This window comes from Barbus barbus (assembly GCF_936440315.1).
Source record: "Barbus barbus genome assembly, chromosome: 43".
Lineage (NCBI taxonomy): Eukaryota > Metazoa > Chordata > Actinopteri > Cypriniformes > Cyprinidae > Barbus > Barbus barbus.
In genome coordinates this window covers 8882049-8903932 of record NC_136721.1, presented here as the reverse complement: position 1 = coordinate 8903932, position 21884 = coordinate 8882049, and the positions used below count along the sequence as shown (strand labels likewise).

Below are 21884 nucleotides of genomic sequence, written 5' to 3'. Positions count from 1 at the left end.
ATGAAATTAGGAATTATAGACCTCCTTGGGATAGACAGGCCCAGGCATGGATGTGTAGTTGGTAAAAACGACTCTGCTGGCAGCGGACCAGATCATTTAAAATGTGGTTTTAGGATCAGCATTAAGGCCCTCGGTGTAAAGCCAAGCGAATTCTAAAGCGATCATACCTCAAAAAGTGGCCGTCTCAAGAGATTGTGTCTGAAAAAGTTTTTTAGCAGCGATCATTGCTTTGGGTCGTTATAACCAAGATACAGACTTACAGAGAGAATTTAGAAAGATTCCCTATGGCCCAAACCTTGAAATGAAACTTCAAAACTAATGAAGTCTATCCAAGGATAAACCCAACCTGTAAACAACTTCAGCTTTAAGGCAGCAAAATTACATAGTAACATTATAACAGTCTATTGTGGATTTTATGTGCTGAGAAACACCATCATCGGCTGAACACTCAATCAAAATCTATTTTGACGTTTTTTAAATTTGAATAAAATGAAAATTAAAAGACTTTCAAATCACATGAGCCTATATTTAATTCACAATAGAACAATGTTTAAATTGAGAAATTTAAAAATGTTATGCACAAAATGAGCTCATTTCAAATTTGATGCCTGCTACAGGTCTCAAAATTGTTGGAACGGGGGCATGTTTACCATGGTGTAGCATCTCTTCTTTTCAAAACAGTTTGAAGACATCTGGGTATCGAGCTTATGAGTTTCTGGAGTTTTGGTTTTGGAATTTGGTCCCATTCTTGCCTGATATAGGTTTCCAACTGCTCAAAAGTTTGTGGTTGTCTTTGACGTATTTTTCGTTTAATGATGCGCCAAATGTTCTCTATAGGTGAAAGATCTGGACTGCAGACAGGCCAATTCAGCACCCAGACTCTTCTACTTCGAAGCCATGCTGTAATAGCTGCAGTATGTGGTTTATGTGGTCTTGCATTGTCCTGCTGAAATACACGTTGTCTGGAGAGGAGTATATGTTGCTCTAAAACCTTAACCTTTCAGCATTCATAGTGCCTTCCAAAACATGCAAGCTGCCCATACCGTATGCACTTATGCACCCCCATACCATCAGAGATGCTGGCTTTTGAACTGAATGCTGATGACACGCTGGAAGGTCTCCCTCCTCTTTAGCCTGGAGGACACAGTGTCCGTGATTTCCAACAAGAATGTCAAATTTGGACTCGTCTGACCATAGAACGTTTTTCCACTTTGAAACAGTCCATTTTAAATGAGCCTTGGCCCACAGGACATGACAGCGCTTCAAGACCATGTTCACATGCGGCTTTCTTTTTGCATGATAGAGATTTAGTTGGCATCTGCAGATGGCAGAGCAGATTTTGTTTACCGACAGTGCTTTCTGGAAGTATTCCTGAGCCCATTTAGTAATGTCAATGACAGAATCATGCCGATGACTGATGCAGTGTCGTCTGAGGTTCCGAAGACCATGGACATCCAACAAAGGTCTTCGGCCTTGTCCCTTACGCACAGAGATTTCTCCAGTTTCTCTGAATCTTTTGATGATGTTATCCACGTTGAGTAACGTTGTTTTTAAAGTATTCCACAATCTTTTTGCGCACTCTTTCACAGATTGGAGAGCCTCAGCCCATCTTTACTTCTGAGAGACTCTGCCTAAGACATTCCTTTTATTGCTAATTATGTTACAGACCTGATGTCAGTTAACTTAATTAGTTTATAGATATTCTCCCAGCTGAATCTTTCCAAAAAAATGTTTAGACCTGTAGCAGGCATCAAATTTGAAATGAGCTCATTTATTGGATTTGGTACCTTCGCACATATTCCAGTCACCCATAACATTTGCTCTGCTGCACCCCCAAACCATGACAGACGTTTACTTTTGCTTCTGTCGCTAATGAAAGTCTAGATGGTCCCTTTGGTCTTTGGGACTGAGAACTCAAAATCCATTTTTCCCAGAAACAAGTTGAAATGTGGACTCATCCAAGTACAGCACACATTTTCAGTCTTTTTTGACTATCTGAGATGAGCTCTGGCCCAGAGAACCCGGCAGCATTGATGTATAGCTTTCTCCTAGAGTAAAATATATTCAAGTTGAATTTATTGATGCAGCAGTAGATTGTGGTAAATGACAGTGGTTTTCTGAAGTACTCCTGAGCCCATGTGGCTATATTTAACACCAGCATGACGGTTTCTTATGCAAAGCCATCTGAGGGCTCAAAGGTCAAGCGCATTCAACTGAGGTGTCCTGCCTTGCCCTACATTTACTGTGATTTCTCTGCATTCCCTGAATCGTTTCACAATATTACGTATGGTACTTGGTGAAAGACCTAAATTGTTTGCAATTTTGCATTGCGAAATGTGATCTTTGATTTGTTTGACAACTTCTCTCATGAAATTTGGCACAAAGTGATGAGCCATGATCCAGCTTTGCTTGCAAAGACTGAGACACTCCTTTTATACCCAAACATGATACCTTGACTTATCAATTCACCTGCTTACTGTGAACGGTTTCAAAACAGATTAACGTGGATATTCTATAACATTCACTTTTATTTTGCCTCTGTCCCAACTTTTTTGGAATGTGTTGCATTCATATTTACAAAATACACTTACAGATCTATCTATCATCATTTTTTAAATAAATCTGTCAGTTTTCTATCAGTGAAAACTTTGGAAATCTTTTCTTTGTACTTTTGCCAATTAAATAAAAGTTAAAGAGAATGAACATATCACAGATTCTTGATTTTATTGCATTTTACAAAACATCCCAACTTCTCTGGAATTGGGGTTGTATCTATCATCTGTTTTTTAATAAATCTATGTCAGTTTATCTATCATGTTTTTTATAATAAATCTCTCTGTCAGTTTTCTATCCATCTATCATATTTTTTAATCTGTCAGTTTTTTTTATCTATCTATCATCTGTTTAATGTGTCAGTTTTCTATCATCTGTTTTTTTAATGTGTCAGTTTTCTATCCATCTTTCATCTTTTTTAAATCTGTTTTCGATGTAATAATTTTTAAAAATAAATCTCTCTTTTTCAAATAAATGTGTTTACTTTCTATCTATCTGTATATTTAATGTGTAACATTTTCATCCAGGTAACTGTCTTTTTTCTTATTATCCAGAGACAGGTCAAGAGAAGATACTGCTTTGATATTTTCCACATTGTGCATATGGTTATGATTATGTATCTCAGGTTTTCGGCGATACATTATTTGCAGCACTTGGCTGTCTTATTGACAAAGTTTAAACACATTATGACTGACATGATTTATTCATCTCAGTGCTGCAGATGTTTGCCGCATTGCTACTCAAGACTGACTGTTTATGCTCTCTGAGATGATCGTTTTGCAGGAGAGTTTGTCTCCATGGTAATTGTATTAAATCACAATGGAACTGCGGGGAAATGTCTGTTTACACATTCATATAGACTGCCAATTTGAGGGTTTTGTAGACAATATAATACATATTCATCTGTGTCTGGTAAGAACACACTAATCTCACAAAAGTTTTAAATCTCATAGGGTCATTTTGTCATTCCTCTAGTGTCATGTGGTTGTGCTTTTTTACATTCATAAAGAATTCTTGCTAAGCTTACAGGTCCATGATCAGTGCTGTGAAACGTATACTCCATCTGCTGGGTGAACCACATCAGGGCAGACAAAACTAGCAGTCTGGGAGAAAACAAAGTAGGTTAAGAAACAGCTGAAGTATGTCATTTCACCATCTTATCTCTTGCAGAGACATTTGTAGGCCGATTTACCTTATTGCACAAACATTAAAAGTGTACCAGAATAATGCGGTTTGTGCATCCAGGCTGACAGTGATGGAAGCTCAACCAATGACATGAGTTTGGGAGCGCAACTAACAGTTCATTCAAACAATGGTAGATGCATAGTTAAAACAAGCTCTTAAAAGTTAGTTATAACTTTTGTGGGACACTGAGGAAATCAATTCTGTAGCCTATACGATTTGCATTAACACCTCAAACAAAACTAAGAATGAACACAAAACACCAAGACTGAAACAGATACAGAATTTATTTAACCATGAGTAGGAAAAAAGAAAAAGAAAATACATACGTGCAAAGGAAACAAGCTGACCCTGTTATAAACACATCACTACTTAGAGAACTGGAGAAACAGTGAAATCCAAAACGCCTTGTTTACCATTAGGTATTTATCCCCAACACTTAATATTGGATTAAAAACAGCTGCCATTATTTGATTATTTTTAATTTTTATATTCTCTTCCCATATATATTCATTTATATATGCAACATTCTTTTTTTTTTTAAACATTGTGCAAGTGTTATGCTGGTATTCCATAAATGGTAAACAAGAGTTGGTCCAGTGCATTATATAGTGACATTACCTAAATACTTATTGACTCTCAGCTGACTCAACCACAATCCTGACCATTGAACTACTACCCCTACTGACCGAGAAAAGTCAACTATGAAACAGGAAAAGGAAATGAAGAGAATTTCTATGGCAAAGCCAGACACATCTGCTGAAGTGGATCTGAAGGGGGGGGTATGTGTTTACGAGTCATTATTGCCAAGTTGAGCATGTTGACATGATTAGCATTACGCTGTTTTTGCTTGTCGTGCACAAGACATCACCTGAAACCATTGTCTTTGACCCAAAGGAAACAAATCAAATGCCTCTAAACAACGTTATGGCGATGGCAACAATATCTAAACATGCACAATTTATTAGAAGTGACTTTTTCAGAGGCTGGTGCCACTGAGGAGTGCACAGAACACAAGGAAAGAGAACACTTACTAATATAAAAGATGTTTCTTCAACTCATCTACCCTTAACCTTACTTTCTTCTGGAGATCAATAGCAAGAAAACACCTACGAAAGTAGGAAAAACTGGAGAAAAAAAAAAAAAAAACAAGTGCCTGCTATGCTTTCCACAACCCAAGCATATTTGTATGCTTTAAACTAACTGGCTCTCAAACAAGGTGAAACGCCACATAAAGCTCAGGGTCAAAGTTGAAATTGTTTGGTGACAATGACAGCTCTTTATTTCTCTGTGAGACTCTACGATTTCATTGACGCATTTTTTTTCTCAAAAGTATCTCGAAGTGAAGGTTAGCAACAATATAAATCTAGAATTCAGTGTGCCAACATTTTTACAAAAAATTTGGTTTCGAGTATTACAAAATAAGAGCAAAATGAAAATGACAAACTATTAGATATAATACACACATCAACACAATTCATGTCAAAGAAAGGAAACAGGATACATTATTTATTCACACTTTACAAAAATCTTTTTACTACAACACCATCAGCAATCCAATATAACCAGACAAGTTGCTTTCAATCAAAAACAACCAGAAGAAAAACAAAACTGACTGAGATAATGCGAGGAATAAAAAGGGACACCAAAAGGGGAACTATAAGATGGTCCTCCCCAGTTCATCTATTTACTCTTGCTCAATAAAAGTCATTAAAATTGACCTCTGCCTCATGGCAAAAGTATGCTTTCATTTAAAAAAAAAAAAAAAAAAAAAGCAATGAGTAGCTGCACCAGTGATCTACAATAAGTGCTTGTCAATCCATTCGATTTTTAAAACATGACAAATTCAAGAGGGAGGGGGAAATGAAAAACAAATGGACTTAACGAACATGCGGCAATAAACGACAATGCCACCATAGATGAAGTTAAAAATCAGACGCGCTACAGTAACGGCCTTGCGTTTAGAGCAGAAAACAGACAAAAATCACCATGTATGTTTTCATCAGGTCAGAGAACAGGCTTTACAGTAGTAAATCAAGCTTTACACTTGGCCTTGTGGCAGAATGCATTAGATGGCACGACACGAGGAGATAACCGTGATCTAGCAGGAAGTGAAATACAGAACGAGATACAAAGAAATACACAAGCAAAATATACGGTTAAAGAGAATTGCCTGAGTCGAGAGGGAGGAAGTGGCAGTAGAGAGAGAATTCAAATGGGGAGAAAAAATAAAAATAGAGGAACTACGGGAGAGCAACAGGATTTCTCCAAATCACGAGCGTGGATCGGCAAAGCAGAAACACTCACTTTACTCGACTTTGTAGACATCCAAAAAGATCAGAAGATATTCGAGAATTAGAGAATACAAAAAACAAAGAAATGAGGATATTGTATAAGGATGGTGAAGATGTACAGATATTGAGGCTGTTCAGGTGTTCACCGATAGCACTGGCAGTACACTTAGAGAAACGAATCAGTGAGGCACAATGTCATATGCTCTTGAATATCAAAGCGGGTAACAGAACCAAATCACCAGATATTTGCCTCAGTGGAATTACACATCCAAAATAACAATAAAAATGAGAAAAAAAAAAAAAGAGGGTGCACTAGGTAAAAACGGGAACCTGGACAAGTGCAACTTTACACAGCAGAAACCTGAAAACAATTATTTTACACACGCTGGTCTTTTGAATGCTCATTAGGATGAACATCTAAAACGGATAGAAATTTAGCTTTCATTTACAATACAATCATTTTTCATCCAAATCTAAGTGTACGTACAAAAGAATAAAATAAAAAAAATAACAGTAGATCAGGACTTTTGTTGCTTGTATACAATCATGTAGAGAGGGGGGGGAAGAAAAAAAAAAAAAAAAAAAAAAAAAAAAAGGGAAAAAAACTGGAGTCTTGGCTGAGCGAAGCGTCTACTTGTCACATTGAGTTTAATTTATCCATCTATGAGTGGGATGTGCTTGTCTTTGCCTGTTCTAGCATATTTTCTGCATCTCAACATGATTCCTGCCAAACTTCCCCAGGTGCAAAGGCTACTGGCATACGCAAACAAAGCTGGCCATTCCGGATGATATCTCTTCACTGAAACACTTTCTCAGCCGTACGCACCAGATCAGTGGCCACCTCATCTCAAGGAGGGCTCTATGGCACATGAAGCTAGACAACTCCATAAGTCGGCCATTTTGGCTCTAGAAAGGTTGCTTTCTTAAAAGCATGAATAAAAAAGGTGCAATTGCACTGGCATCCAATGGACTTAATTACAAGACGGACAAGGCCCGCTAGGTGGTGATGGCGGGCCATGCAAACCCGTCACTGGTGAACAGCTAGAGCATCCGAGGAGAGGCCTCAGCACCACTGAGTGCAAATGTAAGAGTTCGGCCAGCTCTCTTTACACGTTAAAAGCCCTTTTTTAAAGGGTTGCTCCTGGAGATAGGACTATCTGACCTAAGCTGGTGAAATTCTTTTTTTTTTCCTTCTTGTCATCAAATTCAGCTGCTTGCTCCAAACTGGCCTTAGTAGCATGATCCGAATTATGCATTTCGTGATGACTTGCTTGATCTGGACTCCCTGCATGAGTTTCAAAGATATTGCCATTTAGTTATTTATATAAAAAAAAGCTTTTTTTTCTGTCTTTAGGTAAAACTTACATGATCACTCAGGGCCCTTAGGATTTTGAAAAAAAAAATGCCCAGAAACGGAAGGTGGAAAAGAAAAGAATAAACAAAAAGAAAAAAGAAAAAGAGGGTGGGTGGGAGTTGGTATAGATAAGACTGACATTAGCGTCTGCTTCAGTTAAAATCCGTGAGAATAAAAGTTTGCCATACCCCATCTCCTCTTAAGGGATTTATACACAACAGCCCTTGCCTCATTCTCTCTCCACTATGAGAGCAAAAGAAGGCAGGGGCCGGAGCTCCCCCTGCTGGCTCGGCGAACTACCTGCGACCAGGCAGATGAATGCCGTTGACAGCAGGCAGATAGGGCAGGAGCAGCTCCAGTTGTGCAAACAGGGAGAAGTGATCAGAGGGGATGTGGGGATGGGGGCAGCCAGAGACACTGTTCTCATTGAGCCAGTGGGGGTCCAAGGGACCCAGCACGCCTAGCACGTTAAGTAAAGGTTGAGAGTAGAAGATGTAGTCAATGATGCCCTGAAAAAGAAAAAGAGAAACAAAAACATTACAATTGTGCCATCGTAAGAAAACATACTACAAACACACTTGATAAATATAACTAGCAATTTAATGTGACCGTGGACAACAAAACCAGTCATATAAGGGTACATTTTCTGAAATTCAGATTCATTTCAGAAATCATCAATTCCATTGATGTATGGATTGTTAGAGTCGGACAATATTTGGCCGAGATACAACTATTTGAATATCTGGAATCCGAAGGTGCAGAAAAAAAAAAAAAATCTAAATATTGAGAAAATTGCCTTTAAAGTTGTCTAAATTAAGTGCTTAGCAATGCATATTACTAATCAAAAATTAAGTTAAGATATTTATGGCTGGAAATTTACAAAATATCTTCATGGAACATGATCTTTACTTAATATACTAATGATTTTTGGCATAAAAAGAAAAATCGAATGTTTTCCCATACAATGTATTTTTGGCTATTGCTACAAATATAACTGAGCGACTTAAGACTGACTTTGTGGTCCAGGGTTACATATTTCAAAAGTGTTTCATTACATTTAAATTTATTTAACATTTATATCCTCAAAATAATAGTCACAAATGTATTAACGAGAGGTTTATGGTGAATGGCACACAGTTTTTACATAACATTTCTTGAAACAACTAGCTAGTTGTGTCTAAATGATGGTCCCTTGGACTTTAAAGCAAATATGCCTAGAGATTAGGGGTGTACTGACATTAACCATGATAATTTAAAATAAAAGAAAAATTATATTGCACTTTAAAGCAGTGGTTCTCAAACCTGTCCTGGAGTACCCCCAGCCCTGCACATTTTGTATGTCTCCCTCATCTATCACACCTGATTCAACTCATCAGCTCATTAGTGGCGACTGCAAGACCTGAAGTGGGTGTGTCAGATATAGGGAGACATACAAAACGTGCAGTGCTGGAGGTACTGCATGGAGAGGTTTGAGAACCACTGCCTTAAAAGGATAGGTCACCCAAAAACAAAAGTTTTGAAGAACGAAGTTAACCAAACAGTTGCTGCACCCCATCGACTTCCATACATAAATTTTTTTTTCCTTTTACTATGAAAACTAGAAATCTGTAGCAAATGCAGCGCTAATAACGGACGAAAACGTACTGTTATTTTCATCACAAACAAAACATGCACTGCAAAAAGCAGCAATTATACCTTTTAATGCAGACAACCATGTTATTAGCTCGGCATGTGGTAGAAAAAAAAAAAAAAAAAGTTTGCATACTACTGTTCCAATAAGTCACTTTGAAACTCTCCTGTTATTTTCTTTATTTTTTTCCTTTAAATATATGCAATGAACAGAACTGCGATATCAAGCATACTGAAATACTTTAGAGCGAAAGCGGAGCAGTGTTTCTGAGTTCAGTGAGCGAGGAGGTGAAACCAGAGCAAAATTCAAGATATGCCCCCGTATGACTTCAATATGTCTTTTAGATTTACATCCATCTCAACTGATTTAGTTAATATCACAAAATATCGCCAAATATCAGTATGGTTGCAAATGTGATACAGGTTTGATGAACAGTCCAATAAAAAAAAAATAATATTTTTAGGCACAAATTTCTGTTTTTGCTCCATTTCCCCAACGAAAAGAGTTCCAAAGAAATAACTCACTCATGCAGTCATTTGCTGCCACCTACTGGCGATTCTAGGTTTGTATTTATGTAACATTTTCCCCTTTTCTTATGAAGTATAAAAGTCAAACCTTAAAGTCAAATGTGTAGTTGGTGTAAGGCATCAGGCCATTCTCGTAGGCACTCTTCAGCTTGAAGCCGTGCGTGATCCTGGTGCTGGAGGTGCCGTTCTTGCCATTGCAGTTGAAGTTGGTCAAGCTGTCAATATATCTCAGCTCTTTGAAGTCCTTGTGGGTGCTGTCCACACCACCTGTGCTCAGGTACTCCACCACACCTTTGCAAGCATGGAAAAACCCCCATCAACAATAATGCAAGAATAAAAACCAATCTCTAAACACCATTTCAGGCATACATACCCGAGTCAGGCAGAGAGTTGAGGTCAGCGCACAGGACGAGAGGGATGGCATTGGGCTCTCCTGAGATGGAGGAGAGCTTGAGACTGCGAGTGGCTTTATCCACAATGTTCTTCACTTCAGACAGAAACATCATGGTCTGGACAAGCTTAACATCCGAGTACTCGGGGTCCCAGTGCATATGAGCATTGGCCACAAGGAGGAGCTGTTTCTCCATGCCATGTAGAGGCTTTCCAGCTATAGGGCAGAGAGAGAGAGAGACACACAGCATTTAGATATTGCCCAGTCTCTGCCCAGTGTTATGTTGGTATCAATAAAACTTCTTTATGGATTTAGTTAACAAAAAGGTACAGAATTGCAATGTGACATTTAATTTGAAAATCAGGTATCTGCTAGAATTACACCTAACATGTTTATTAAATTAGTGTTTTTAAATCTGAACCGAGTGAGCATTGAATGACAAAGATAATCTAAATACTGAAATTGGAGAAAAGAGCATGTATAGCTAGAAAGAAGTCCAGCCCTTAAATATGATTGGCCGAGCCTCGTTCAAAGCTTTTGGATAACTCCATAAACACCTGCGACCTCATTACATTAGTATTACTGCATAAAGCATGCTTCCACTGCTTGGCAATCATTTTACTAAATATTGCTGAAAATCTACAGTGATTAGCAGAAGTGTTATTTAATAGTAAAACAATCATTTTATTACCGAGTGTTTTTTTTAACCTTTCCAAATGTGTGTAGTAACAGTTCCATGAAAGCAATAAATGATCTAACATGTCTTAATCACTGTAAATTATGACTTTACTTATAAATGATTATATTACAAATGCATTAATAATCATCGTGTTTGACTAGTTTAAACCACACACACACAAGAAATTTCAGTTTGTGTGGTTGGTGGACTATGAAGTGGACTGATTGATTACATTAATCCCAAACATTGCAATATAATAAAAGCATCAATACTTTTAAGTATTAGTGTGAATAGTTAAACATCTATATACTTGACTAAATCTGTATGATTAACTGAAAATATAAAATTTCTGAAGTCACACCGGAAGGAGTGACGTCTACCAAGAGCAAAAAGAAAGAGGAAAAGGAAAACAGACCAGACTGCTCCATCACGTCTTTCCGCAGCTCTAGTAGTACAGCGACTCCGATGTTGTCCTTTGTCATCACCCTGTTCAACATGGCCTCTGAACCTTCTGAATTTGCCATAGCCAGCTGGTTGAACTCCACTGTGTGTTTCTGCACCAGACTGAACCTGATCAACAGAAACAGTGAGGTCAGGATGACACATGCAAACACAACAAGCTAGAACAACGGTTGTTCAAACCACTAATCTAAAGGCTTGCAGTCTGCTTATGGTGGACTCACTTCTCTGTTTTATAGAAGACTGCACAGCCGTCCACATGTTTGCGGTCAGATTCAGACATGGTCCTGGCTCGGGACTTAGGACTGAAGAATCCTTCATAACCATGTTCCTTGAGCTCCACCAGGAAATAGTTGTAGTACTGCTCTGTTTCCACTTCCTATTGGGCACAAAAGAGGTAGATTTTATGACTGGGTGTAAATGAGATCACCTAATGGCACTTTTCCACTGCATAGCACGGCACGGTTCAGTACAGCTCACTTTTGGTGGGCTTTCCACTGGGAACAGTACCTGGTACTTTTTCTAGTACCACCTGTGCCGAGGTTCCAAGCAAGCCGTACCGTTACCAAAACATGACGTTTAAACTCTGCTGATCACCGATTAGCCGGAGAACATAGTCACTGCCTGCGTCATTGAACTTTCAGCACGAGACGCAACAGAGTCAGACCCCGCTAGATTTAAATCAGCACAGCCAGCGAAGGATCGAACGCAACCGTTTTGAATGAGCGCACCTTTTTTAAACAACCAAAAAAAAATGTCTGTTTCTTTGTCTGTTGAGGAGGTACAGATGTTCCTCTTGTCGATAGCCGAGGAGCAGATCCCGCGAGCGTGTGATGGAGCAACGCAGAATTAAAACATTTTTCAGGAGTCACGGCAGTAGACGGTACTAAACTGCAGTGGAAACACAAAACGAGCCGTGCCGAGCCGTACCACGCAGTGGAAAAGCGCCATAATTGAACAGTTTTGGAGTCACTGGCTAATACTGCAACAAAAGGAGTTGATTCCAAAGTAACAAATACCTTGAAAGCACAGTTCTACATCTTGAGTTATGTGAGTGGCTGACAAACCTGTAGGCTGATGATATCCGCATTGCAGTTGAGAATCTCCTGCATGATGGACTTCTTCCTGTAGTCCCAGTTGAGGGCCCAGGAGGGACAGTAGCCGTAGAGCTGACGTGTGGCGTACTTGTCACACAGCACATTGTAGCACATTACAGAGAAAAGTGCTAAAAGTGTGAAGAGAGGAAGACTTCAGTGAGGTTGACAAATTCATTAAGATGCTGTTACTTTTATTTAAAAAGACATTCAATATTTATACAGTATTAAATGTTTACAAAACTTGAAAGCTTGATCCGGTCCAGATATGAACTGACTGGCGTAGCGAGTGCGTTAAACCAAAGACTATGGTTAAACTAATAGCGGCGTTCTCATGTGCGCTCCACATGTTGTTACATATTAAATAGTTACGGTCATGTTCACAGAGGTGAACTGAAAAAAAAAACATTTAAAAATGACAATGTAAAAATCCACTTCTCAAAGTAGTAGCAATGATAAAAAGCTATTTTCACAGATATTTTTTTATTTGCTTATAGTTTTAAGATATTGTTACATTATGAACTGATTTGCTGACTACAGTTTGATAAATGTGTTCTAAATCAACATTTCTTTTTTAAAATGGAACTTGGGAAAAGGGGAAGAATTTCAAAAGGACCTTAAAGTCATTAGTTATTAACTCAATTGACTAGACATGCTTTTCGATGCCATTAAATCAGAAAACACTGAAATGGGAGAAATAAAAAGGTTTCTTAGAGCTCTAGATTTGACGCAAACCAAACTCCATATCAAGATCCTCACATGTGCTTGAAGTATGTGAGGATCTATGTCTAATCAAATCTTTTTTGGTCTGATAAAATGTACAAAATCTTATCACAAATTCAACACTTAATATTTGATTAACTGTGCAGCCCTAGGTGTCTCAAAGTAAAACTGCCTCTAAAGCCCGATTCGGACGGTAATTGTTTCTCAGGGGGACGCAAGTGATTTTCACCATATACAGGGGTAAGTTGGTGATTTAATTGCCGTCCGAATCCAGGACGTCTGTGTTTTTCTCTCTCACCACCCCCGTGAAAATCCCCGGCCGAATTACCTACTGTTTTTTGACAAACACCAAGGCCGTGTGGTAATTTAATTGCCGTCCGAATCCACATCTCTGAGTTTCCGAGAAGAAATCGATTAAAAATTCAGCGTTTAAACCCTTTTTGAACACTCCCAAACACCGTACGGTATCTGTTGTACTTCGGTGTAATTTGCATACATATTTATTTCTGAAATGCTGGAAGTATTTAAAAGAACAATACTTCATAACTGCTCCACCACAGCAAGTGAGAGCAGAAAGAGAAGAAAAGCACGTAAACATTCGAAGTGGGTCTTTATTATGGCAGCGGCAAGTATGCAATACAATTTTAAAATGTGTATTATAAACGGCTATATCGCGTATAATTACATCCAACTATAGCGCGTATTTTCCTATTTTTAAAAAGGAGATTTAAATAATCAAATAATAAATAGGATTATACATTATTAAATATGCTTGTAATAATAAGAGTATTTTACATAAGTATTTTAAAATACATTTTACACAATAAGAATAAATTTGTAAATAAAATTAATTTTATTTACAGCACACAATCACGTGACTGGCCACGTGAGCAGCGCGTTCTCGGGTTCGCAGGATCACAGAACTCGCTCCTCCACTGTGAATAAATCGCCGTCTGAATCCATGAGTTTTATCACTGAGGTGATATGTAAATTAATTTTTACAGACGTCCATATGAGAAAGTTACCATCCGAATCGGGCTTAAGCCATGTTTGCAACTTATTATTAGAAAAGAAGTCTCAAATTGCTGCACCTGGGTAAAAGAGAAGTGAGAGTAAAAGGTTCAGTGATGGCCTATGTAACACAATGTGAACTAAAGTGAAAGTGTCTCACCTGCTGGCCGTGTTCTGTCGTGCTCCTGCAGTGGTATCCATGAGCGAGGTGGTGGCTGTTCTATAGGTACTATGGCGGGAAAGAAAAAAAAAGAAAAAAATACACTCAGTGAGTGAACCTTTCAGTAAAAACTGAGCAATGACTCAATGGAAATGGTCTGACCGCCGCATTGCCATGCAAGAACATAGTAATTATCTCCACAGTAATTCAGAGAGAATCAAAAGAAAATGTTAAATCAGACAACAATGCCATGAGTCATTTCATTGCATGAAATTAATCTGTTCTAAAGAGCATGTACAAGAATAGAAGCTTTTCAGTGCTTGCCACACAAGCGGGGCAGCAGTACAAGGGTTGACTCACCACGTTTGGTGCCTGCGAGATTGTCCAGCAGGTAGTTAAGTAGCCGACGTGTCCCATCAGGCTCTTGGTAGAGGTTCAAGATTTCTTGTGCAAGTGGGTTTCCTACATGAAACATGACGTCACAAGAACATGTGTAATTACAGAAGCAGTACATCGATCACTGCAGAAATACATTTACATCTGGATTTCTCAAAAATGCCATCACTAATCCTCCTAACACCACTTAATTGTGAATTCAAGAGGGAAAAATAAGAATTTCTCTTTAATATATTGTAAAAAAAAAGGGTAGGGCTGTGACGGTGGCAGATTTTTACCACCGGTAATGGATCAACTACCAGCGGTGATGCAGTGTTTTTTTGTGTGTATATATAAATTTTTGAAACAATAAGTAAATGCAGGTGCAGCTCAAACTATTAACAAACGTACGTGTTTTTTTTTAGAACTTCCATCAGTGAGCACTGCAACACGCAGCCTTCAAAACACCAGGCTATCAATGAAATGCAGTCAAATAGGAAAGTAGCCAAAATAATTCGTAACAACTTCAAAATCACATGCTGGAAAATCTGCATTGGCCTGATAACAATTAGAATGCAAACACTAATGCTTAATCCTACCTTGGCTTTTATATAATGTTAGATTTAAAATTATTTGACAAAAACAAACGTGTTAATATTGTCCGATTTAAGGAAGGACCTTAGTGTTACGATGTTTCCAGCTGCACTGAACACGATTTCAGAAGGTGTGCTTGTTGCTCAAATGCATTTTAAGCAACCGTGGCCAGGAATCTTGCCTCATTCCACAACCAAGCAAGCAGGTCTTCACCGGCCTCCTCTCGCAAATAGCAACTGAAAACTGCTCGAGATATGAAGTACTTGCACATTTAACACTTAACGTGCCACACCGCAACAGCTAAAGTCAGTCTACACTGATTATAATGTATTGTGTTCTATTGACTATTGTATTTTGTCATGCCGCGCAATGCCTCTCACATCCGGTGTAGACACGGTGTAAAGGAAATGCCATGGCGTTAGAGGTAATTTGTGATTTAACAGTCTAAACACAATTTACAGCTAAACGGTATATGCTATAAATACCGAATTCTATTGCAACTGTTACTATTATTGCACTTGTATACAAAACTTTGTATTTTATGCTTGTTATAGAGTGTGACGTCACACACACACACACACACGCACATTACCGCTGGTGGCAATCAACCACCGCGGTGGTCCACTGAAACGGTTATGGCAACCGTCACAGCCCTACAAAAGGGGAACATAATTTAAAATTGTGTTAACATTTCGCCAAACAAAAAAGACCAAAAAAAGATCTGATTATTTTACATGAGTAATTTTAAATGCTATGAATTAAAAAAAAAAATTAAAGGCTCAAAACAATATTACATCACTTTATGAAAAAAAAAAACGACTCTAAAATGCCAGCACTGCAATTCCTGTCCGTCTAAAAGTGACAGCTCATTGCTACAACTGTAGAAGAAGCCAAATAAACGTCTAGAATTAAGGACTGGTATTAAATGCAAGTTACTTCAGATCAACAAATATCAGCAATTAACTAGGCCCACATGGAATCCACACCTGGTGAAAAGCTCTACACAGTTTAAATACTTTTACCAATTTGATTATGATTTTCTGCTACTAATAAATGTAGTACATTCAGACAAGTTTTACTATTTCTAAATCCTAAATTCTAAAACCAGCACAGACAAAGCAAAATCTTCCATAAAGTCCATCTGGGTCTGCAAAACTAAAGTTTTACGGGTTATAAAAGGAAGTGGTACCTTTCAAACCCAACGTTTGTAACTGAAAGAGTTTTCCAAGCTCAAAAGGCAGAACTCGTAACTGGTTGTTATTTAAAAGCAGTTCCCTGTGAAACAAACAGACACAAATTTGCATACCATAAAAACAGTGGTAATCATACAGCAATAAAGCACAAAAATATACAGGGATGAAATATTGCATGAAAACCCAAATGCCATATAAAACTGAACATCCTCAACCAGCCTTTGAGCCTCCACACTGCACAAAATCTATTGTAGCCTGGTGCATTTCAGCAGTTTGGATGAAATCCCAACCACTTTCAAAGGTACCTAATGCAGTAGCATTTCAGCTGCTCTCAGAACATGATTTATAACCATCCCAAAGAGCAGTAATCACACTACCAGAGAAGTGGCAACATATTTCAACCTGTGACAAATGAAATTGATTCAGAGCAAACCACTGTGTCACCCACATATGAGAATGGTGGGGTTATCAGAGCACAGCCCCTAGAGGCAAACATCAACACTGAAGAATATGGGACCTAATTAAAGCCTGAAGGCTAAACTGCTTGTAAAAGCAAGCATGGGGTTAAAAAGTCTCTGCATGCTACCACAATAGTCTCATCCATCTGCCTAACAAGAAAATCTTTATGGTGGTTTCATGGTCTGGTTTCAATCAGTGCAATTTACAGTGTGCAAATAAACAGAAAATTAGCTTCTCACCTGAGATTAACCAAGTTGCCTAGTTCGGCAGGCAGGCTCCTGATCTTATTGGACGAGAGGTCCAGGTACACCAAGTTGTGTAGTTTGGCAATGTCGGGCGGGATTCGTGAAAGTGAGTTATCACTGATATGAAGAGCGGTGAGGTGGGTAAGGGACCATAATGATGTACTTAAACTCCTCACTTTTCCTGCAAAGAAAACATAGCAGGAACAGTAAGCTGCATGCTTAAGCGCACACACAAAAATATATATATATATATATATATAGTTAAACAAACACAAAAGTTCAAAACAATACAAACAAGACAATACCAGAGTTCAGCCTCAAGAAAATCAACATCCCAAATAAATTTTTAAACTCTAGGGCTGCAACTAATGATTATTTAATTGATTAATTGCATAAAGCATAAAATGTAATTACTCTATTTGGAGGATAACATTAGGCAGGATGTGGAATATATAAAGTATAAATTGAAGACTATGAAAACAATAGTTAATGCATCCTTGTAGGCTATGCTACAGATTATGTGCAGAAAATTCCTCTCACTCCTGGGATAGAAAAGCGTCCACCTGATGCACACTTCAGAATCTGGGCTGAAGCAGACATCCGGGGATTTCTCTTCTACTCTTATGAATACTTTGGTTTCAAACATACTACTTTCTTCACGTACGGTTTTCTCCTACTATATAGTTGGTATAAACGAAAGCAACTTTAGTATAAAGCAAGTCTGAATCTCACTAGAATTTTTACACATGGAAATATAACAATCTAAAAATAAAATTGCCCACCTTTTAAAATTAACAATCACTAACTTAATAAAAAACAAGAGCAGACTGTTAACTTGGCAAGAGAAATTTACTCATCTGAACATAGCAATTATATTTACTCCCAATTACATTAGTGCCTTCAGTGTTACTGCTCTCACAAGAATCACTTATTACATGTAGCATTTTCAACCTATAAACGTACATTCAGAATTACTGCACTCCCTTTGGAATGTGCTCTGTCAGTTTGACGCACACACTGGTGCTTGTTCAATGAAGTCTGAAGTTTCACAGACTCACTCGTTGTGAAGAACCTTTAAATGAAAATACTTGCAGGATTTTCTACCACTTACAGATCAGGATGTAACCATAAAAAGTTGAGCGCTTGGGAAAACATCTCCAAATATTCAAAAGCATAATTCATATTCAAAGCAACTGCCTTGCACACTTTTCCAACAGCTCAGCTCAGTTTGGGTCCTGTATCAGAGTTTGGTCTATAAAAGTTAGTGATTTTCTATTGTAAAGTAACATGACCAAAGGATGTGCACAGCGTGCAAATTTGACTAAATTGAAAATCAAATTCATAGATTTTGACTTGATTAGTTACTGCAGCCCTATAAAACTAATGTATTACCATCCACATTAAAAGGCATTATTACTACACTAACTATTGGCAAGATTTAAAAAATGTAACTGACTACAACAGCAGCGTAAACGAGTGCAAAATGATTTTTGGCTATTGCTTAACATTATATTCCAACAATGTCACCTCAGCCAAAACCGGTTAAAAGGTGGAGCAAATTAGTACATTGTTTAATTAGTAGTAACATTGTCCACTGGAATAACGAGCACTGAAAGTCATGATCAAACAATCAACAACACAGCTTTTCTTCCATATTGTGACAAATATCCAAGTCTAATGGAAAAATGTAGGACACTTCTTTCTATTCATGGACTGTTGTTTGGATTTTGAGAAGCGGGCATCACGCTCAAAAGAGGAGGTAGGTGAACGTGGTTTAAACGTAGGTTTAAACAGACTAAATGATTGGAGAATTCCTGTATACGCAACTAGAAAGAAGTCTGGCATTTTCACTGGAATTTCCAGTTATGCTTAAAAACAGTTTTGATTAAAAACAATGAGATAAAAAAAAAAAAAAAAAGCAGATTGTTCACAAAATCGACAACATGCATTTACAAAATAAAATGAATTTTCATTTCATGCTAACTTCACACAGGCTGAGTGCATTTTGTTTTGATTTCACTAACATGTTGACCCCCCCTGAGACCCCTAACATACCAACAATCTCCAGCTCTGCCCAATATGACTTCTTCCCATTGGCCACATCCTCACTGGACATTATTGTGTACATCCGCCTTGGGTCAGGCGGGTCATATTTTTCCTTGGGCATCCCTGTAATACTGAAACACAAACAACAATCCCTTTTACTTGAACACCATTACAAGAAACGTACAGCACATGCACTTTATACACATGAGGTGGTTTTATATGACAGAAAACAGATTTGAGTCAACTATACAAAGAACAGGTGAGAAACCTAGCTAAAAAGACATTGAAAACTCAGTGACTGCAAGGGAGCAGGAATAAGAACACAAAAGCAATTCCAGGATCAATAGCTGAGGGGATTTTTCCATTACGCGTCTAACAAACAGAGATACTCGCGCGCAGTTCAACGTCACCACGCTTCTCAAATTAACAAAGCTGCTTTCAATTAAAACGAACCATAAGAGTTTAAAACCGTAAATGACAAATTAGCACTCGATTAAAAAGGAAAGGCAAAAGTTGACAACTTGTGGTAAAGTTTTGAAAGAAATTACCAACTAGAGGTAGCAAACTTCCAGCATTCTTGGGCGAGGAGCTAGCATTTAGGCAAAGGGCGACTCTATCGAGCTAAATTTCATTTAAAACCTCTTCTAAAAGTGTTAGCCATGGCACAAACAGAACGTCGGTTCATATCACTAATCCCAAGAAACAAAGGTGCAGTTAAAGTCCTTGCTAACTGCGGTGCCAGTATATTTCCATTACATAACTGCAGTGTTAATCGCTAACTAATCAGTTAACCAACGGGACAGATGCGGTTCATTTTTTACCTTTCATCATCGCTGTGCAACGGAACCCAAACAAAAACACCACCTCGTGTTTATTTCCCAGAGCCACGCTACAGAGCTAGGACTGCAACCTGCAAGGCGTCTTAATGAGTCAATTAAGAGCAAGTAATTAGGAAATGAATTGGCTTTGATCGTAATGTGTACTTGCCACAGATTTTCGGTCTAACGTTAACTGCTGAAGTGAATTAGTTTGATCGGACCCCCTACAATGTGAGCGTTATCCGTTTGCTGGAGGGAACCTCTCTAGATAACCATGGATTTGCTTTGCAAGTTTATTGGTGCGATGTTAATCGCCTGGAACCATCAGAAGTAATCCATGATGCTAATAAATCTATAAAAGAAGCCTGTGGTAACTGTTAGTAGCCTCCCTACGGACACAGCAGGCTGCTTACATAACCAACAACACAGATCTCAACATTCAAAATCGCTTGCTTGCTAAATTGATCAATCTATCATATTATAAAGCGCCCACGCACGCAGCCAATACAAATTAATAAATCCCAATCTTATCAATCCATCATTTCCTCTCCGTTGAGACATTGAGCAAATTAGCTCATGGGCTAACTGGCTAACATGCGACTATACATTAACGAAACTAGACCAACACCAAAAGCACCGCAAAGCGATATGATAGAAAACATATTCCGTTGCTCGCATACCACTAGATACATTTGGAAACGCCTCAAACCCATATTAGATTTACCTGTAAGCTCATACCAGTTCACAAAGACGAGTGCGCGTTTCCTTTGTTTCTGATCCGCTGCTCTTTCTCACTGAAGGCAAACAAGCATCATGGCGGCCGTGAGCGTTTCAGGGCGCGATAAGAAGCGCCCCCTTCATTGGCTGCCCCTGAAACGAGCGATCTGATTGGTCCGCCTGTGCGCTCGACGCCTCCACACTGTTTAAGCCAGCGAGGCAGGCCAAAAACGGGAGTCACAAAAATGGGTCAATTTTGCGTTGACGAGTAGAGTAAAACAAAGAAGCATTTTTTTTTAAATAAACGCGCTGTAAAACATTGTGTAATGACATCAGTAATGGCAATTGTTGAGACCGCATTTAAGAAACACGTGGGAGGCTTGTTTTTTTGTAAACACTACAAATTTGAAATGAAGTTATATTGCACCTGATATACAGATTGTCCTGCTTTACTTTTTATTGCTTCGAGGTTTCTTTAAACTTGAAAATCAGACCACAAACAAAATACGTGAATCACTTCATTTTTATTACTTATTTGAGGTCCATCACTTTCCAATAGATTATATTAATTACCACATAGGATAATAATGTGTGTGTGTGTGTGTGTAAATTCAAGTCAAGTCAAGTCAGCTTTATTGTCAATTCTTCCACATGTACAGCACATACATACAGAGAATTTAAATTGCGTTACTCTCAGACCCTTGGTGCATACAGTTAACATTAAACACGTTCAGATACAGATAAATACAGTTTAGACATGTACATACAACTATACAAATATACAAATGAGGATATTGTAGAAAAAAAAAAATAAGAATTAGATCGATAAAGTGGAATAAGGCGCCTGGGAGATAGAGTGCAAAACCAGTTAAATAAAAAAAATATATATAATAATAAAAAAAAAAAAAAAAAAAAAAAAGGCTTGTTTTTTTTTTTATTAATTACTGTAATTTCAGTTTGGTCTCGCAATATACAAGCAATAAGCCTTTAAAGGCTTTCATGTTTCCAAGAAAATAAAATGAAATATGTTCTAATTATAAAATGCATTTATGAGCTGCAGAATATTTAACTGGCCACTGGATGGCATCATAGAGCTTTACTTTCACACACCTGGGCTCTGTTTAAAATTTAATACTAGATTCTTTTCTTTTCTTTTCTTTTCTTTTCTTTTCTTTTCTTTTCTTTTCTTTTCTTTTCTTTTCTAGCTGAATAAAAAAAGACTATATGTATGCTGCATTGTTGTCACATGGCTCATGTTGTATCTTTAATTCAGTGAGTGGCACGTAGTTTGCCTTGTTTTTTGTGCAAGTCTTGCATTTGGCAAGATAATGAGCAAAAAAAAAAAAAAACCTTGGCCAATATTATTCCATTCATCACATT

The 21884-nt window shown here is 38.0% G+C and overlaps 1 protein-coding gene across 2 annotated transcripts; it reads right to left on the bottom strand.

The window, feature by feature from the left end:
• Positions 1–4005: 4005 nt before the first annotated feature.
• Positions 4006–20593, bottom strand: LOC306862859 (CCR4-NOT transcription complex subunit 6). Of its 2 annotated transcripts, none has more exons than XM_079405901.1 (12): positions 20512–20593; positions 18979–19100; positions 16918–17104; positions 16216–16301; positions 14418–14519; positions 14058–14126; positions 12137–12294; positions 11294–11448; positions 11026–11180; positions 9914–10147; positions 9629–9831; positions 4006–7892 (listed from the first exon to the last, which is right to left on the bottom strand). In XM_079405901.1, exons 2-12 carry the CDS (start codon positions 19088–19090, stop codon positions 7680–7682), a joined length of 1674 nt encoding a protein of 557 aa, XP_079262027.1. In that variant the 5' UTR covers positions 19091–19100; positions 20512–20593; the 3' UTR covers positions 4006–7679. The 2 variants fall into 2 exon arrangements, with proteins under 2 accessions (XP_079262027.1, XP_079262028.1); XM_079405902.1 differs by having other exon boundaries at positions 20526–20593.
• Positions 20594–21884: the final 1291 nt, after the last annotated feature.

Coding starts and splice junctions, on each gene's coding strand:
- LOC306862859 (XM_079405901.1), bottom strand. CDS start 19,090: ATGCCCAAGGAAAAATATGACCCGCCTGACCCAAGGCGGATGTACACA. Junction 16,302..16,917: donor GGCAACTTGGTTAATCTCAG/GTGAGAAGCTAA, acceptor TTTGTTTCACAG/GGAACTGCTTTTAAATAACA. Junction 14,520..16,215: donor ACAAACGTTGGGTTTGAAAG/GTACCACTTCCT, acceptor TGTTTCATGTAG/GAAACCCACTTGCACAAGAA.